Source organism: Carya illinoinensis, chromosome 3 (assembly GCF_018687715.1).
Source record: "Carya illinoinensis cultivar Pawnee chromosome 3, C.illinoinensisPawnee_v1, whole genome shotgun sequence".
Classification (NCBI taxonomy): Eukaryota; Viridiplantae; Streptophyta; class Magnoliopsida; order Fagales; family Juglandaceae; genus Carya; species Carya illinoinensis.
The window spans coordinates 52153166-52171523 of record NC_056754.1 but is presented as its reverse complement, the minus strand read 5'-3'; the positions used below and the strand labels follow the sequence as shown (position 1 = coordinate 52171523).

Genomic DNA, 18358 nt, shown 5'->3' with positions numbered 1-18358 from the left:
ACTAGCTATTTTAATTTAGTTATAAGTCTAAAACAAATCCAAATGATCAACTCCTATATATATAACCACCTTCACTTCATTCTGACACATCCTCCTCCACAAGAACACGAGCTTCTAATTCCAATTAAGCTGGTTCTCGATATTCTTAACCTACAATATTCTATTTGATCTTCCTGTTCAAGGCTCCCTCAAACGAAGAAAGATCATCAGAAGAGATGCAGGAGGACAAGAAGATGAAGGTGAAGAAAGGATGGCTAGCAGTTCAAGTGGGATTAGAAGATGAAGACGGCGAGTTTCAACGTTTTGTGATTCCCATATCCTATCTCTACCATCCTTTATTCCAGAGTCTTTTGGAGAAAGCACATGAGATTTATGGGTACCACACCACCGGCCCTCTTAGGCTACCGTGCTCGGCCGACGATTTCCTTCATCTCCGGTGGCGGATCGAGAAGGAGCCTAATCATCATCACCATAATCACAACGGCAGCCATCATTCTAATCTTTCCGGTGCTTTGTCCTTCCACTCTTGTTGATCATCTGAGTATTGTATATACGTACGTAGTATATACATATCACGCCAAGTTTTCTTTTCTCAGAGAGAAGGCTTAACTTTCACAAGGAGAGAAAAAAAAAAAAAATGTTTGAGATGAATTTTGTTAATCAAATATGGTACTTTTCCCTGTACTTTTAGTTTGTACTTTCTGACATAATTATCCAGATCGAGGAAGCTGTCCTGTCCTGTAATGACAAAAGGAAAGGGCAATGAAGATCATGTAGAATGTTATGCAGAACATCATTCTAATCCTCTTTCTTTCTTTCTTTTTCCCGCTCATATTTTAATTTTGGTGAAAGTTGATCAAGAGGATTGATTTGCCTGGGAATCACCATCAAAGAGCCAATTACCTATCAGAATTGGATAAAAAGAAAGCAATTTTTTTAATATTTGTTGCTCCAAGTATATATTGTTTGTGATTATTGGCGGCCTCATGTATTAATTCATTGCTGCTTGGCGGATGTATCTTTTCATTTGTGGCAAGACTAAAATGATAGAAGTTAATTGTTACAGGAGTACTGAGGCTGCCACGAATAATGGCAAATAGGAAGTACTGTGGTCTGCTGTGGCCATTATATATAGGTTTATTCAAGATGTAAAAACTGGCCGACTTTTGCCAACATCCATGCAGTAGTACTACTTGTCCTGTTTTATTTCCTAATTCTGCCTTTTAATTTGAGAACTTCTCAAGACTACTTTTATAACTTTTTTCATTATTCCCTCAAACTATATATACGCTATAAAAGCATATTATAGCATATATTATGCTAATGGATTCCCTTATTTTCTAGGTCGATCTTTCTTAATTCCAGCTAGCTATTAGAAAAGTAGTTTTTCAAATATTATTTGGCTCAAGGATTAAATTATTTCGTTAAAGAGTATTTTGCTCAATAAAAAATCATCTAAATACTCTAGGATTGCATGAATGAATGGTAATTTTATTCATTTATTATAAGATATAAATCTAATCTTTGTTTATTAATTAAGGCATCGTTTAGTTATACAGTATTTAAGATGAAATGAAATGAGATATTTTGTTGAAAATTAAATAAAATATTGTTATAATATAATTTTTTAATATTAATTTTATTTTGAGATTTAAAAAAATTGAATTATTTATTATATTTTGTGTGAAAATTTAAAAAAATTATAATAATTATATGAGATGAGATAGTTTGATTTTATGTCACCAGACCAATTCTATATACGTCAAAGAAACATCATGCTCATAGAAATAGTTTATCATTAGTCTAAAATGTTCATTTTCAAAACTTAAAAATTAAAATGAACAATATATGCTATATATATATATATATGTATATATGCGCGCGCGTGGGTATGCAATCATGACTATTAATAACTATGCAAAGAATCTCTGATCTTATAAAAATATGTTTGAATTTATGTAATTAATTGCCATACCTAATTGCAACGGTTTTTTTTTCCCCCAGTATTTCAGAAGATAGCATATTAATCATTATATATCATAGTCGAGGAATTAAAAAGTATGTGTTATAAATTGTTGATGTCAATGCCGACAAAACGAGACGAGTTGCATTATTCACCAGCTAGTGGACTTCCATTTTCTAAGTTAACCCTTCATTTCTCTAAAAGGTCATGGCGCAGTACCACTCAAAAGTCTTCCTAAAGTCAGTACTAATCTGGCTCCCGTGCACAAAGGTATTATATATATAATATGATATTGGGGGAGTGACCTTTCGATCCACAACAAAAGTACTGACCCTGGCCTCTAAAAGTGACACCTTATACAAATAAATAAAAAAGAAACAAAAACAAGTACTGTCGAGGAAAAAGAGGAAATTAAAATAGAAATGTTAGGTTTTTAATTCCGCTAATTAACCACGTTTTTATACCAGTTGGAGAATGAATAATGTTTAATTTAGGATCTTCAACCAATGCGGAACAGTAGATATAAGATGATCACGACCTAGTCCTTCCAAGTGGTCTGAAACTGCATAAGGAGATCTGCGCACAAATGATTTAGTCCATAAAGGGATGCATGGGGGCAGTAGAGCCATGCTGGCCTGCTAAACCAAAGGTCGAGGGGGATGCAGGTTATCCTAGCTAGCCTCTGTTTACGCTGCAGTGACTCTGTGTGTGCGTGTGTGTAACAAGTGACCACCATGCATGCATGTTGCTGAGTTCTCCCCTGCGATCGAGTTGAGTTCGGCTTGCGAACTGGGCTAACTCTATTTCTCAGGCCTGCGTTGGGCATGGTACTTTCGGCTAGTCTTCCCGGCTTGGGCTGGGTTGCGCACTATACTTCGTGGTATATTACTAGCATCCAATACTTCAATATGGAGAATGACTTCGTTCTTCTTTTGGTGGAACATGCGTGCAAATGCTTTATTTTTTCATGTTTAATGGATAATGATATATTTATAATTTATTATCCATTTTTTTTCCTTTTACTATTTAAATCTAAATTAAAAATTCTAGAATACAACTTTTTGATATAATTTTAAAAAAATAAATTCAATCAATCAACGTAATTATATAATTTAATTAAAAATAATTTCAATTTTATAATAATGACTCAACGAGTAAAAGACTATTTTAAGGTTCTGTTTGATTACATAAATGAGATGAGATGTTTTAAATAATAATAAATAAAATATTATTATAATATAATTTTTTAATATTAAATTTATATTAGAATTTGAAAAAATTAAATTATTTATTAAAATTTTAAAAAATTATAATAATAAATTAAGATAAGATGAGACGAGATGAGTTTTTTAATTTTAATTAACTAAATAAGGCATAAAAAGATTCAAATCACTTTACTTTGAATAATCCTAGATCCCCTGCTAGGGGATCCCACTGGGAGTGATATATTTTTTTTAGTAGTTAAGAAAAAATTATTTAATATTATTGTAAATTTTTTATATTTTTTTAAATATTTAAAAGTATTAAAAAAATGATGTAAAAAAAAACAAAAAAAAAAGTTTTTTTTTGGCCTAGCGGAACCCTCAGCGGTGGCCGTAGCAGGGTTCCTTTACTTTTCGACTTTAGTGGTAATTCCGCCGCCCCCCCCCCCCGCCCCGGGCGCCGCGTGGCGCGCGAACCCAAAGGTCTCCAAATCACTTGCTTTTCTGTATGGCACAGGATTCAACACGTTAAAAAGAGAGACAAAAGCCTATTCCTGTTGTGAAAAGGAATTCTTCCTTGTGCAAACCGAACAAACTTTACGTATAATGGGCTGCTGCTTAAAGACGAGTGTCACGACATTTTCTTTCAGGTAATGCTACTCAGATTAAAGTCTCCTTAAAATTATCATTCATGCAATTATATATATATTTTTAAATATATTTAAATATTAAAAAAAATATTAATAGTTATTTTCTTAATTATTAATAAAATAAAATAAATAAATAAGTAATCAAAATAAGAGGACAAAATCATATAACTGAATATATAATATTATCCTTTTCTTTTTGTAGAAAAGAATGAAACAAAACAAAAGAATGAAACAAAACCAAGTAGTGCTCAGGTGCTGACGATCCTAAGGCTGAGCTCTAAATTATAGCCTAGTCATTGATAAATTATTGGCTCAGGCTATCTAATTCCATGGTGACAAAAAATAAATCTGTCTATTCCCACCGCCTTAATTATTATTATTTTTTAAATAAATGATGATTTTATACATTACCATAACATAAGTTTTAAAATCTTGATTCTACATTCTAACTTATTTTATTAAATATTTTAAATATTAAACTCACGTAGATTCTACATTCTAATTCGCTTTATTAAATATTTTAAATATTAAACCCACGTATTAAAGAGAAGTCTAACCCACACTTGAAGAAATATGAAGATAAAATATAAATAATCAAATCTACATCTTTCCATCAACTTAATCTTTTTGAGATTAATGATAATTTTACAGATATATATTTCTTTTGCAACTTTCCTCGTCATAGTCGTTTCGTTTTAAAGGATTGATAATGTGCAAATAAGACTCATTTTCATATTAAATTGTCATTATTAACTGTCAAACCTTCAAGATCATTCCCAAATTAGCTACAGAAATTTAGACAAAAAGAGGTCTGTCAACCCTCAGTGCCTCACTTTGGACACAACCGACTTAATCAAACGGTTGTCCCTTATCAATGGTTGTGCTCTTTTGCCAACCAACACTCTCTCGTGGTCTATAAATAGGAATCATTTGTGCATGATAAACACACTTGCAATTCCTCTGTCCATCATCAACTCGGGAGACAAATACCCTCATCGGATTGTTACCATATTGTGAAAACCATTTTCGTTCATAATTTCTTTTATCGATATTGGATTATCCTGCCATATCGATGGAACCCATTAAAAATACTTGTAAATTAATGCTCTCATGGGATTATATGAACCATCATCACAGCCTTGGGTAGAAATCAGTAACAAAAAGTGTATGAATGCATACAAAGGCATTGGGTATAAATCAACATAACAGCTTGTCTTTTTGTCCAAATTAGGTAATTGACACTAACAGGAAATAAGTCAATGGTAACAATAGAAGAGATACAACCAATACAATTAATTATGTTGAATAATAATTAATAATGATAATTAATTAATAATAAACAAATTGATTTAATAGGTAATACCAACATTGCCCAAACAAGTGAATCCAACTCACAAATGTCATGATAATTAATAATGATGCACAAACTGATCACAAGTCCGTCGCCAAACGGATGCCATAATATTGCAATTTAAAATGTCAATTGCATGCTCTACTTCGAACCTCCAAAACAAAATGTAGATATATATGGTTAACTTGTTTGAAGATTGAAAACAGTTCAAATAAAAAATACATAGCAGTTTCAAATGACCAACTTGCTGCCGAAGGACTGAGTTTGAAGAAGTCCAAAAAAAAGTATATAGCAGTATGGTATCAGTTTATATAAAACAGGGGCCAAACAAACTGAGTTTGAAAAATTGTAATGAAATGCCCAAACAATAAACAATTGAAATGAAATTGGTCACAGCAGCTCAAGAACAAACAAGAAGTCCAAACTCAGCACAAGTCCATGCCCAAACAACAACGAAATTTTCTTCATTGCTCACAGCAGGTCAAGAACAAACAAATCAAATATGGAATTCCTCTAGCCATATTAGAAACCCTAGAACAGTGAATAACCAACAGCCCCAAAATCACAAACAATCTTTCGAAATGACAAGCACAGTGAATAACCAACAATCCCAAAATCACGAACAATCTTTTGAAATGCCAAGCGCTGGGATTCAAAAAGAAAAGTAGATCGAGATGCATAGCTCTAACAAGTCGAAAAGGTAACACAGAGCATAAGCCATGGCAAAAATCCATTGTAAACAAATCCAATCGAAATGCCAAACCCTAGAGCAGTGTCGTAAGGACACTGGATCAAAAATCACATATTTCAGTGGCCAAAGTTAGACCCAAAGGTAAGGAAATACGATCATACAAGTTCAGGGCCATAGACTCCCCTAAGGCTAAACCTGGGTTGTGCATACATAACAAGCAAATTAATGAATACCAAATTCCGTGCCCTTGACAGGTCTAACTCCAATTATTAATTGGTGTATAATATGATAATCATAATAAATTGATCAAGTAACATATAGTGACAGAAAACTAACCTCATCATTGCACATTAGATTTCATGACAGGCAAAAGATGACTGCAGTTGCTATATATGTATCCGTAATCGATATTCTGTAAATATGTACAAGGGAACAGAATCGACTATGAATAATGCATAATACAAACTTGATTGTTGAAAGATGGGATTGGAACTCAGAAACATCTTACTTTTTTTTCAGTGGAAAACAATTAAATATCAGTATATTTTAACACTTTCTGTAATTTAAATCCTCATCCAAAACTTCTCTCTCTCTCTCTCTGGTATTCAAGTACCAATCCTACAAAAAGGGGTAACCGCAAAAAAGGCAGAGTATTGGTGGAACCTATTCTGTCTGGGGGGGTGGGGGAAGGAGAATTATTTTAGCCGGATCAGATGTGAGGAACAAAGAGAAAGGCGGGGTGTATAGAGATAAAGATCAAGAGAGATGGAGGGCCATCTGCTGGAGAAGTACTTTCTTCTGAGAAGCATTGATGATGCCCCTACACTCAGCATCAAGTAACACCTCCATCATGATTGCAGCTGCATGCCCTCTGGGCTCAGATGCCCTCCGTAACATGAACACCTGAGCATATACATAACAAAACTTAGTTTTAATTTATAACCAAATCAAAACATTAATGGGAGAAACATCTATATTCCATCCATCACAGCACAATTATCTATGAAAAGGTGAAATACTAGTATCTTCTTAAAACGTCCTTTATATGAGAGGTAGCAGAATTGTTTTATAGAATCTCTTGAAAAAATGATAATAATGTAAACAATTGAAGAAATAAAAATTTACATATTTACAAAGTTCTGTATATTATATATATATATATATATATAGAGAGAGAGAGAGAGAGAGAGAGAGAGAGAGAGAGAGAGAGAGAGAGAGAGAGAGAGAACATTGGGGGCAACTGCCCCAATGCCCTCAGATTCATCAAGGCTCCGTTTGGGTCAACTGCCCCTATTTGTAGTGTATGCTACGAATTAAGTTTGTGCCTGAGTAATCTTTCTTTGACAACATATGGTAGGAAAATAAAAGACCGACCCGTGCATTTCAACAACAGATCAAACCCAGCCCAACATCTCAGGCTCAGACACTTTGGTTATTGCAGCAGGTATGGGCAGACCACTTCTACTATGTCAAATCAGTTTTACAAATAGACAGAAATAGATTGTTCTTGACTCTAAATGGAATAAATATTAATGACCATTTAAAATGCTAGAAGTATAAAGTTATCCCACTACAAACACTAAATACCTGCCCATGGTGTGATATTTCTAAGCTGCCAGGTTGTTTGATGAATGGCTCCCCATCTATTTGAACCGGAAAAGGACTGGAAGAATGTATTCTTATGACTTGCCCTTGAGCTAGTTTTCTGGCTTGGGAAAGTCCAACCTGTACAGAATAACAATTGCTACTACCATCAAACAGAAATATTGTTTCATACTCAAGCAAATATATTCAACAAAAGGGTGTATAAACATGACTACCAAGAAATATTTTCAGCAATAAAACCCATCTCATTTTCCTATATAACAAAAAGGTGTATAAACAGCATGCACAATCCTCATCATAAATTAATTGGTCGATTACTATTTATTGTTTAAAGTAACATCTAAAACCACTTCACGAGAAAAACTGAGTTTATTCTCAATGCTTATATCTCTCATCAGCTCATGGAAGAATCCTTAATACTGTAACATCAGTGATTAGAAATAAGAGTATAAAATTATATAAATAAAGCACATATAGATTTTTTTAACACAAAACATGCTTATTTTGTGAAGCATAAAATATAAGAAGGATCTCAAACCTGAAGTTTGCCAAGCTGCCATGCTCCAGAAACACATACAACCTCAAGCAATTTATCATGCATGGATTGCAGACTAAAATCATTATCATGCTCATAGTCATTTTGCCAAAGATCTACACCACCCATATAGCTGCCAATGTTGAGCACAATCAAACCCTCAGAATCCTGGTGCAGGAAGAGGATTAGAAAAACCAGGATTACAACATAAATGAAAATAATTATACAATAATAAGAGTGATGATGATGATGAAAATAAAGGTCATTGGTATATGTACCTTTGGAATTTCAATGTCCTTCCCATCAACTTCAAGCCAAACTTGCCATGGTAAATCGGCACAGGTTCTATCCATTATGTCCCTTGCTCCTTCTTTGGCATATCGCAATTTATTCACAAACTGCTCGTAAAATTTTAGTTAGCAAATAAAAAAGCACGAAAAACACGTGAAAATACAGGCATGTATGTGAAATACTATATTTAAATTATAGTAATTCTCTGAATAGAGGAAAATAAAAAATAATAAAAGATAAACCACAACCACTGCAGAATGGCAAACTGTTATTTATACAAGTACACAAAAAATGAACAAAATTTACGAAATAATAAAACACGGAATCAAAATTAGTTATTTAACAGAAATAAGACAACCAGAAATGATACCTGACTATAGAACTTTTCAGGATTTATCTCCCGAGTAACATGAAATTCATATGCAACCTTCGCATCACATCCAATACCTAGAAAATAAAAATTAGCAAAGATCAAATAGATCCAAAAAAACAAGAGCTAGATATTGTAACTTCAGATAGATACCTAAATAGTTCATCATGAATGTGAATTGCAATTTATTAAGATTGCCTTCCGGGTTTTCTTCTTTAATATTTATTTTCCAGCGGTCTAGCATTGTTACTGCAGCATGATTAACATCCAGTAAAAGTGTGGTCAAGCCACCTTGTCTATCAACTGTAGAGAAACCGCTACCCCATTGCAGTACCCTTGACAAATCATTTCCTGTACCGAGTGGAAGAATAGCAACTGGTGGGGGTGATTCAAAATTGTATTTCTCAATTGCATCAAGGACCCATGCAACGGTGCCATCTCCACCACAAACCAAAACCCTAAAATATTTTATGTCACTGAACAAATCCAAACCCACCTCGGGGCCCTGAGAAGCACTCAATTCAAAAATCTGCAAATGGTAGGAGTGGAAGAAAATATTGAATGAAAAAAAGACCACACAAGGATAGAGAGGAAATAGTACAAGAGGAACAGATTCTACATCTCTTTCAGACTCCTTATGAGGAGATAACTTGATAATAAAATTTATGTTTCCACTGGAAGAAAAAAAAAAAAAAAGACCATTGGAGTGCCTTCTAAAACAAAACTTTAAAGCATTTAAGATACTCTACCTAAATCATAGAATGACATGGCAATATATTCATACCATAAAAGTGGTTTCATGGCACCGCAGAATGGTCCAATGAGACAGTTTAAGAATTCAAATTCAAACGTAATGAGATGAGTAGGAGGAAGAATTAAAAGGGACCAACTTATTATTTTTCATATCATATTTTCAAAGAGCCAAAGAAAAATTTATGTGTGGACCTAACAGTTTATAAAATATCAACAAAATCAATTCAGTTGTTTCTAGAAATGTACTAGCCATCCTTAGCAGCATTGTAACAATAATCAAACTGCAGTTAAAAACATGTAGGGTAAAGAACAAAAAATTGTAAATTGCTCATGTGTTGTATTTGTCAGGAAGCAAAGATGGTGTACATGGAGGCTGGAGCCAAATGGGCTCTTCAACAAGCAGAAGAGATAATTTGCTACAACATTCATGCTCTTTATTTATGACACAAGTAGCCCACAACAGTATAAGCAACCTGTGAAACCTGGGAATTATGACATCTTCATAACAGAAGACAGGGTACAAGGAAAACATAAAATAACTAACGATCACCAATTAGTTTTCCTCAAATGTCATTGCTTATAAATCATAAATGTGATAGCCACTAATGAGCTCAAAAATCACCTGCAGAGGGTTTAATAGCATGTTCAGTCTCCTCCGAAGAGTGGGCCCATGTTGACATCCACTCCTGGCATTTATGAAAACCAGAAGAGGTCTAGCATCCTGAGGAAGATCGACCAGAGCATACATCTTAACTTGACAATTGGAGGTCATTCCATTTTTTCTTCGTATTAACCCATTATGGATGCTCTTTACACCAAGTGCTTTGCCATTCTTCTTTAGGTAGTCAATACTCAAATCACCACTTGATCTCTTCGAGCCAGCAAGGCCATTAAACACATAATTCACAGCTGTATCAGCCACCGAGAGATCTTGAAACTTACCATTAACATAAGAACCACTTCCATGTTTACTACAGTGCTTCCTTCTAATCTGGCCACGGACAGAGGAAGATAAAATTTCCTTTGTAATTGAACTAAGCACTCCACCTCCAGTGTTTTTTTTATCAACTTCTTTGACAAAGAGTGGAGAAAGAATAATGTCCTTAAGAGGACCCAGATCACAAACATCACCAGATTCTTTAGCCATTTTAGCATGACATTTGACATGCATGAGGCGCTGACACCATAGGCAATGCCATGTAGGAGATGCATCAAGAAAAGGAACACCACAAGGTTCATCACAGAAAAGACAAAACGCAGAAATCTCAGGATTATCATCCATGGTAACCCATCTTTCTGACCAGTGGTGTTGAACATGGTTATGGCCAGCTTGTGCCACACACTTACAATCCTTTACTGCGGACTGAGAACAATAGAAATGAGCTGCCACACCACAAACAGAGCAACGATGGACAGGAGTAAGTGATGAGTCCTTTGTACCTAAGTTTTGAGGAAATAATGAAGTCAAGCAGACGCAGCACGTGGATGGCTGTTCACCATAAGCAAAATCTTCCATCCACAAATGGTGTGATAGAGGAGCTTTTAGATTCTTCCTGACTTTTTTCTTTGCTTTTGCAGCAGCTTTAATCCATTCAAGAGAAGTTCTTTTTTGCCACTTAAGAAATGCATATATGGCAGCTAGAAGCCCAAATAATCCAGTGACCAGCCATCCGAAAACAAATGGATCATAAGCATGGCAGCTTGTCAGCAACCATACAAGTAAATTGCCCAAATAAATCATGATGAGCCTAATTTTTCATTGTCAACTTTTAGTATTGTTTCACTTGACGGATTTGATGATATCCAGCTCCAAACAGATTATGCATCCAAAAACCTAATCTTATAAGAAGAAGACTATTCATGAGAAATAACATACACCAATCTATGTAAATAGAAAGCTCATAAATAATAGGACCAAAGAATTTACAACTGTAACTGCACAAAAGATATCGTGACTGGCAACCAATTCTTTCTTTTATTTGAATCCAAAGTATGAGCTACCTTTCAGTCTTAATTAACACGTAAACAATTAACATTGTTTCTCCATAAGATTGGGATGCAAGGCCAAAATTTCTTGGCCAAACACAAAGATTCATGTACTGTGGAAGTGGAGAAATGCTTATATAGAGGAAAAGAGGGTGTGAATTAGTGCTAAAGCGAGTTTTACTCACAAGTCCATGTATCAAACCTCAAAAAGGAAATATAGATCAAATTTCAAAGCTTAATGCTGGACACTTGACATCTCACCTTAAACCCCTTTTAACTTTATTTATAGTTTCTTGGAAAAGAAATTTGTTAGGACAGATCACTTTTTGATGATGAGGAGTCTTGGAGACCGAGCAAACACAACATGTCTTTTACTTGATTAAACCTTGGACACATGTAACATGCCCCCATCACACGAATCAGGCAAATAGAACAGATCACCATTTGCAAAACATTGCTAGTAAACATGATGTAGTACATAGTCACTAGCCAAGATATCTAGATTATCTTTTTTCAAACATCACCTGAATGTAGAATATCTTTCATAGTAATATCTTCAGTCCTATCATATATGAAAATTATTATCCACAAAATGCTTTTTGTACATCACAACAAGCTATCTCTTTTAGCACTTACCATATGCTAATATAACACCATCACCATCGAATCAAGCTAAAAGACTTCAATCACCGTATGAAACTGAAAACAACTTAACAATTAGTATGACAATTTGATCATTCTTTTTTTTATTGGCACCGGGTGTCCAAGATCAAAGTCTCGACTAAACCTAGGTGCACAGGTCCTCGTCAAGGAGTTTTCCACAAGTGCACATTGGGTAATTCAAGGGAAAATTCCACCAATCTGATGACCCCTAGAAATTGTTTGCATCTAAGAGGAGTCGAACCTTAGACTTTGAGAGAGCAAACCACCAAGACCAAGGCCTTAACACTTGGGCCAACCCCTAGAAGCTCTAGTTGATTATTATGTCTAGAGAACATGTATATCATTCTAAAATCTCAAATCAAAACCACGTAACACTCATTAAAAAATAATAATAATAATAATAATTAAGGGAAACCTCTCAAAGCCCTTTCTAAGTTTGTCGCAGAAGAAACCAAGACATATAAAGAGATCAAGATGACAAATTAGTATGATCCCACCTATAAGAATAAAGAAAAAGGTCACTTCGAACAATATATGGCAATCGTCTCCTTGATGAAATGCAATAAATAGTCAGAAATCAATTGTCTTATGTCTTCCTTTAAACAGAGGGTCAGATTAACCCAATAAAAGAACAAACGAAAGCTAAATATCCATGCCCATCTCCCATAGGGTATAATATGCATTCCGTGAGCGAAGACCCAGAACAGAAAATTGCAGAAAGAAGGAACCAGGGAAACGAAGTAATCGGAGGATGAAAGTTAAATATCCGCGGCCATCTCACATAATGTTTCATTGTTTTCCTCCAAAATCAAGATTCAGCAAAGATAATTGAATAAACTAATAAGCAAACCAAATTCATGCGCAAAACTCAAACGTATTCCACGGAATGAATATACAGGAATCACATTCTGCGGGAAGAACAACAACGACAACAACAAAAAAGATTCGATCCGTGCAATTTCAGATCCGATTAACAAATAATCCAATAAATCTATAAAAACTGAAAATGAAAAAGAAGAGATTAAAAAAAAGGAAGTATACCTCGAGAAGAACACTAGTGCGTATTGAGGGGAGGAAATTCCTCAGATGTGAAGAAAAGAATATGGAGGAGAGAGAGGGGGTGTCCTCCGCTCTGGCTTTGATTTACCATTCATTTAATTAATATTAAATAGTAATAGATATTATATATATTTAACGGAAAGAAATGGGAAAAAGGGCGGGACTGTCCTTAAAAACGCAACGAACACGCCTTCGCCTTTTCGGAATGAAGGAGGTCCAATCCGGTCTCTCCGCGTGGAATTGATGAGATTACGTAAACGCCCCCCACTAGCTTTTGGGAGATTCTGGATCTCGGAATTTTTCAATGCTGGGAGCGCCAAATGATACTGAATCTTGATTTTTGTTCGATGAAAACGAGGTCGGCAACATGCCAACAAGGTTTTGGTGCGTCCGATTTGTCTTCTGATTTGGTAAGTTAAAATTTTAAGGTAAGAATTTTAAATTTTAAGATGAAATATTAATATTACAATTTGTTCTTCTAGAGAGAGAATCTCTCCCTTCTCTCTAAACAGCTTATCAGAAACACATCTAGAGGGAGGTGGGAGCCTCAGCTCCTTCCTCCCTCCCCCCGTTAGTTTTTCTGTTTTCGTTAGTTTTTCTGTTTTCTTTGGTTTTGTTTTCTTTCTTCCAGACTTTGTCTGGGTTTTGGGTGGGTCTTGGCTGTTGTCTTCAGTTGCTGCTGTGTGGTTAAGGAGGCTTAGTTCTTGTTCTCTATACGGAGCTGCCCCGAGGCGAGGATCACCTGCAACCAAAGAGGATTTGCTCCCGAGTGCAACACCGATTAGGTGGCACATCGCGAAGGAGACGCGAACAGAGCCACGGTGTTTTCGCCGAGGGCTGAGATTTTGGTCAGGGGTGAGAGGCTGGCCATCCTATTTTGAGGGCACAAAGCTGACGGCGGTGGTCTAAAGCGAGGCGAGGCTACGGCAGGGCTTCTCATTGGCGAGAGGTGTGATGCTCTGTTTTTAACAGAGACCTGAAGGTGTGAGCAGAGGTGCGGGTGCGCGGCGGAAAGGTTGTTGGCCTTCCTTCTCTTTGTTTGTGGCAGTGGATCGGTGTGCATGAAACCGTGTGGTCGGCATGGTAAATCAGTGCTGCACAACAGTTGAAAGATGAAGGGGGGCGGCGGGGGAGTTAGAGACGAAACCCTAGCCGGTCGTGCTCCCTTCAACCCGTTTGGTCCGTGGGCTTCCTGCTGGTAGGGCTGGGCAACCGGGTACCGGACCGGGTATCTGGGTATACCCGGCCCGGAACCCGGATTCCAAATCCGGGCCGGAGTCCGGCCCGGATACACCCGGGTTAGAGCCCGGGCTGGAACCCGGATTGATCCGGGTTTTTACAACCCGGAAATCCGGGTTCCGGCCTAGACCTGGGTTTTTTTTTTTTTTTTAACAAAGCTTGATTCTTAAATTTTTTTCAGCAAAAAAACATTGTGACAGCATTCCAAAAAAACATTGTGACAGCTGGTTTTAGGGCTTTTTAGTTGTGTCGGTGTGACGCCCCCAAATCCCCACGCCTGAACACGGGGAAATCGAGACGTCCGGATGATGACAACCCGGGTCACCATCCTATCGACGGGTGCCAAGTGTGTGCAAGGCAACAAATGTGTACAGAGAAACACGCAGCGGATAACGAAAGTCATAACTAAGTACCAGAATTTTTCTTAACGTAATACAAGCTGTTTAAAACGTACATAGATAAAATATTACAAAACACAAATACAGTTTTAACAAATATAAAAGATAGCATCAGCAACCCGGCGGAGCTGCATCCTCGGGCTTAGCCTCCTCCTCTTCGTCCTCTAACTCTGCACCAAAAGCTACGGAACCACGAATGGTACCGCAGGTAAGTAAAACCCAAACACTACCAGATAAAAACACATAAAACTCAAACAAGATGCATGAACCATGCCCAATGCACAAAGCCCATAAAACACAAGTTTTCCACACACGCCAAAAACCCATTTGGCCCGAAAACACATCCTTTCCGAAAAACACGCCAAAAGTCACATTTGGCCGCCAAAAGTCCATTTGATCCAATATCTCGCCAGAAGTCCATCTGGCCCAATATCTCGCCAGAAGTCCATCCGGCCCACGCCAAAAGTCCCATTTGACCTCGTAAACCATTATCCAAATTTTAATCGTATGCACCATGACCTCCCCTAGGGGTCATCCGCACACCCTGGCTCCAGTGCCACACCGTAGAGTACCACTACGCATGTGACACCTAACGAGCGATGCCCAGTTCCGCGCCCCGCGCGTGCGTAGCCAAGCATCCTCTAGCCCTCACCAGCGAAGGGCCACGGAGTCGGTGAGTAGGGCGATGCCCGGTTCCGCGCCCGGCGCGTTCGTAGTCAAGCATCCCCTAGCCCCGCTCCCATCGTCGCTCTCGACAACTCAAGAGACATCACTCAGTTTATTCCGCTTCCGAGTGACCAGAGGAGCTCCACCGAGATAATAACCCATCCCGGCTTGGGCTCGTGATACACACGCACCCCTAAAACCACTCACGCCAATACACAGGCTTTTCACACAAATCCTCAAACACACGTGCATGCACCATGTAATGCCATAATAATGCATAATAAAATAATCCAACAATCATAAATCAAATAAACAGGCAACTCTGACCTCCATCCATCCGACCCCCGAAACTCCTCGGACTCAGTCCGAAATCAACAACCAACAACAGTAAATAATTGAATGAGCAATATATATTAAAATCTGAAAATAGGGTTTGGAAAATACTTACAGCGCTATACGGTAATTTTAGAAAACAAGCGGCGTTGCAAACGGCGGAAAAACAGCAACGTCACAGTGAAAATTCACTGTGGCCGTGGGTTGTGAAATACCCACTTTTGAACGGGGACAAACTAGGACACGAGATTGATAGGGAATGGTCTAGGGATGGTTGTGAAGCTATTGGAAGTGATGAACGGCCGTGGGCGGCGGCGGAATCGCCGGAAAATGGCCGAAATACCCAAAACGGAAACTAAGCTCGTAGGAGCTGTTCCGGTGGTCGTTGGAGGTCGAAAATGGGTGGGTTAGGACGGCAAGGAGTCGGTGATGAAGTGGTGAAGAAATGGTGGCCGGAGGTGGAGCGACGGCGGCGGATCGGAGCCAAAACCGTGCGGCTTTGTTGGGCTTTTTTCGGCCAAATGGCCGGCCGGTTGGGGGTGAGCTTGGGTGGGGTGGTGCACCGGAGGGAGGGGAAGAGAATGGGACCGGTGGGGGGCCGAACGGTGGCCGGACGGCGGCGGTCTGAGCTGAAGAAGGGGACGCCGGCGTGAGGGAGAGGGAGGAGAGAGAGAGCTCGGGGGGGTCCGAACGCGGGGAGAGAGAAGAGAGAAAAAGAAAAAAAGAAAAAAGAAAAAGAAAGGAAAAAGAAAAGAAGAAGGAAAAAGAAAAAGGAAAAAGAAAAAAGAAAGGAAAAAAGAAAAGAAGTGTAGGGAAAAGAGGAGATCTAATCCTCATCCGGAAAACAAAACTAAACCGCCAAAAAGAGATTAAAACCATAAAACAATTAAAAGAAATAAAACACAACCTCAAATAAATTAAATTAAATTAAAACCCAATTTTAAAACGCGAATAAATTAAAATAAATAACTAATATATTAATTAAAATAAAAACAATTATTTCAGCGAAAATACACTTAAAAGCGGGTCATCACAGTCGGGCTGGGCCCAAGGTTTTTGGTCCAGTTGTTAGTAATTTCTATTTTGTGTTTTTGAAGTGGTTTTTATGTAATATTAGTTTTGTCTTATGTAGTTTTAGGGATCTTATATACTGCCTAGAGTCCCACTCCTTCTTAAAAGGAATGTGGGTTTTGTCCTGCTCCTCTTTTGGAGGAATGTAGGTTTGGGTACTCTTCCTCCGTGGGAGGAGAAAGTGTGGTGTACCCCTCTTCTTCGGAAGAGAGGTCGTTTATCTCTGTTTATCAGAGAGCTTTCTCTGTTGACCGCTGTCAAGAGAGGAGGTATAGAAGTTTTAGACACTGTCCGTCACAAAGAAATTTGTTGACGGGGGAGCTCCTGAACAGATGCGTTAGTTGGCTTATGGTCTGGTTTTCCAGTTTGTTAAGTCACAGTTGTAACTTTGCCTATGAATATATGCAGTGAAGCATTTCCTATAAAAAAAAAGATGAAATATTAATATATCAAAATATCTAGGCATCCTTGCATTAACGTAAATTATAGTAATGTTAAGTGTACTTATAAAATATGTATATATCATATAATTATTTAAAAAGAAAATAGAGTTTATTATTAAAAATTAAAATTTTTTATATAAATTTTATATTTATTTATCTTTTTCAAAATTATTACATAATATCTACATATTCACGACTGTAATTATCATTTTTTCACAAATTAATATAGGCACGGGACTGCCTTCCCTAAACGATAATAGACTAGTAACTCTTTTGTACTTATTTTTGTTTGATATTATGAATTAATTATATATTTAAAAGAAAATCAACTCAAATATGACATAAATTATAAAGTTTAGAAATATTAATTTACATTTTAGGTTTTTGTAAGTTGCAAAAATAAAATACGAACAAGCTAGGAATTTAATTTATTTTCAAATTTCTATATTTTAGGTTTCTATAACTTGAAATATAAATGATAAAGAAGGAAAAATCATAACCATAGTTTTATATGGAAATAAATATCATTTTATTTATGTATTTCTTGGATTTTATACAATTCATAGTTTAAAAATAATTAAATTTGGATACTTGTAAATTTTGTAAAATGTATCTTTTTCTTAAGATTAATTTTTTCTTTTAATTTTGTAAATGTATAATCAAAACGGAATTTATTTTTATTTGTGCACTTATAACTTATATTTGAGTTATTCGTGAAAGAATTTTACTTATCATTTATATAGACTACATATCATTTTTTTTTAATTTTTCCTATAACAAATATGTGGTGTGTGAATAATAAGTAAATTAACTCAATTAGTTTAACAAGAATAAAAGAAAATAAAATTAAAAAAATAATTAAAAACTAATTATAAAATAATATAAAAATATGTAAAGTATGTTGTGTGTGATGATGATGAATTACTATCTTTTATATATTGAAAGAGTATCAATTAGTTGATGAATTATAAAGATATCAAACAATGGAAAAAAAAAAAAAAAAGTGATTATAGCAAGAGAATTACATCTCATTGATTTTTTATTTTTTATTTTTTGTGGGTTGGCGGAGGTTTATAATTATGTACGTAG

The 18358-nt window shown here is 36.3% G+C and overlaps 1 protein-coding gene across 2 annotated transcripts; it reads right to left on the bottom strand.

Annotated features, from left to right (window-relative positions):
* Positions 1-6212: 6212 nt before the first annotated feature.
* On the bottom strand, positions 6213-13256 carry LOC122305245 (diacylglycerol kinase 2). Of its 2 annotated transcripts, none has more exons than XM_043117621.1 (8): positions 13102-13256; positions 10034-11245; positions 8812-9187; positions 8659-8735; positions 8276-8395; positions 8001-8165; positions 7445-7582; positions 6213-6760 (listed from the first exon to the last, which is right to left on the bottom strand). In XM_043117621.1, exons 2-8 carry the CDS (start codon positions 11150-11152, stop codon positions 6614-6616), a joined length of 2142 nt encoding a protein of 713 aa, XP_042973555.1. In that variant the 5' UTR covers positions 11153-11245; positions 13102-13256; the 3' UTR covers positions 6213-6613. The 2 variants fall into 2 exon arrangements, with proteins under 2 accessions (XP_042973555.1, XP_042973556.1); XM_043117622.1 differs by having other exon boundaries at positions 10034-11250; positions 13102-13248.
* Between the last annotated feature and the right edge of the window lie 5102 nt (positions 13257-18358).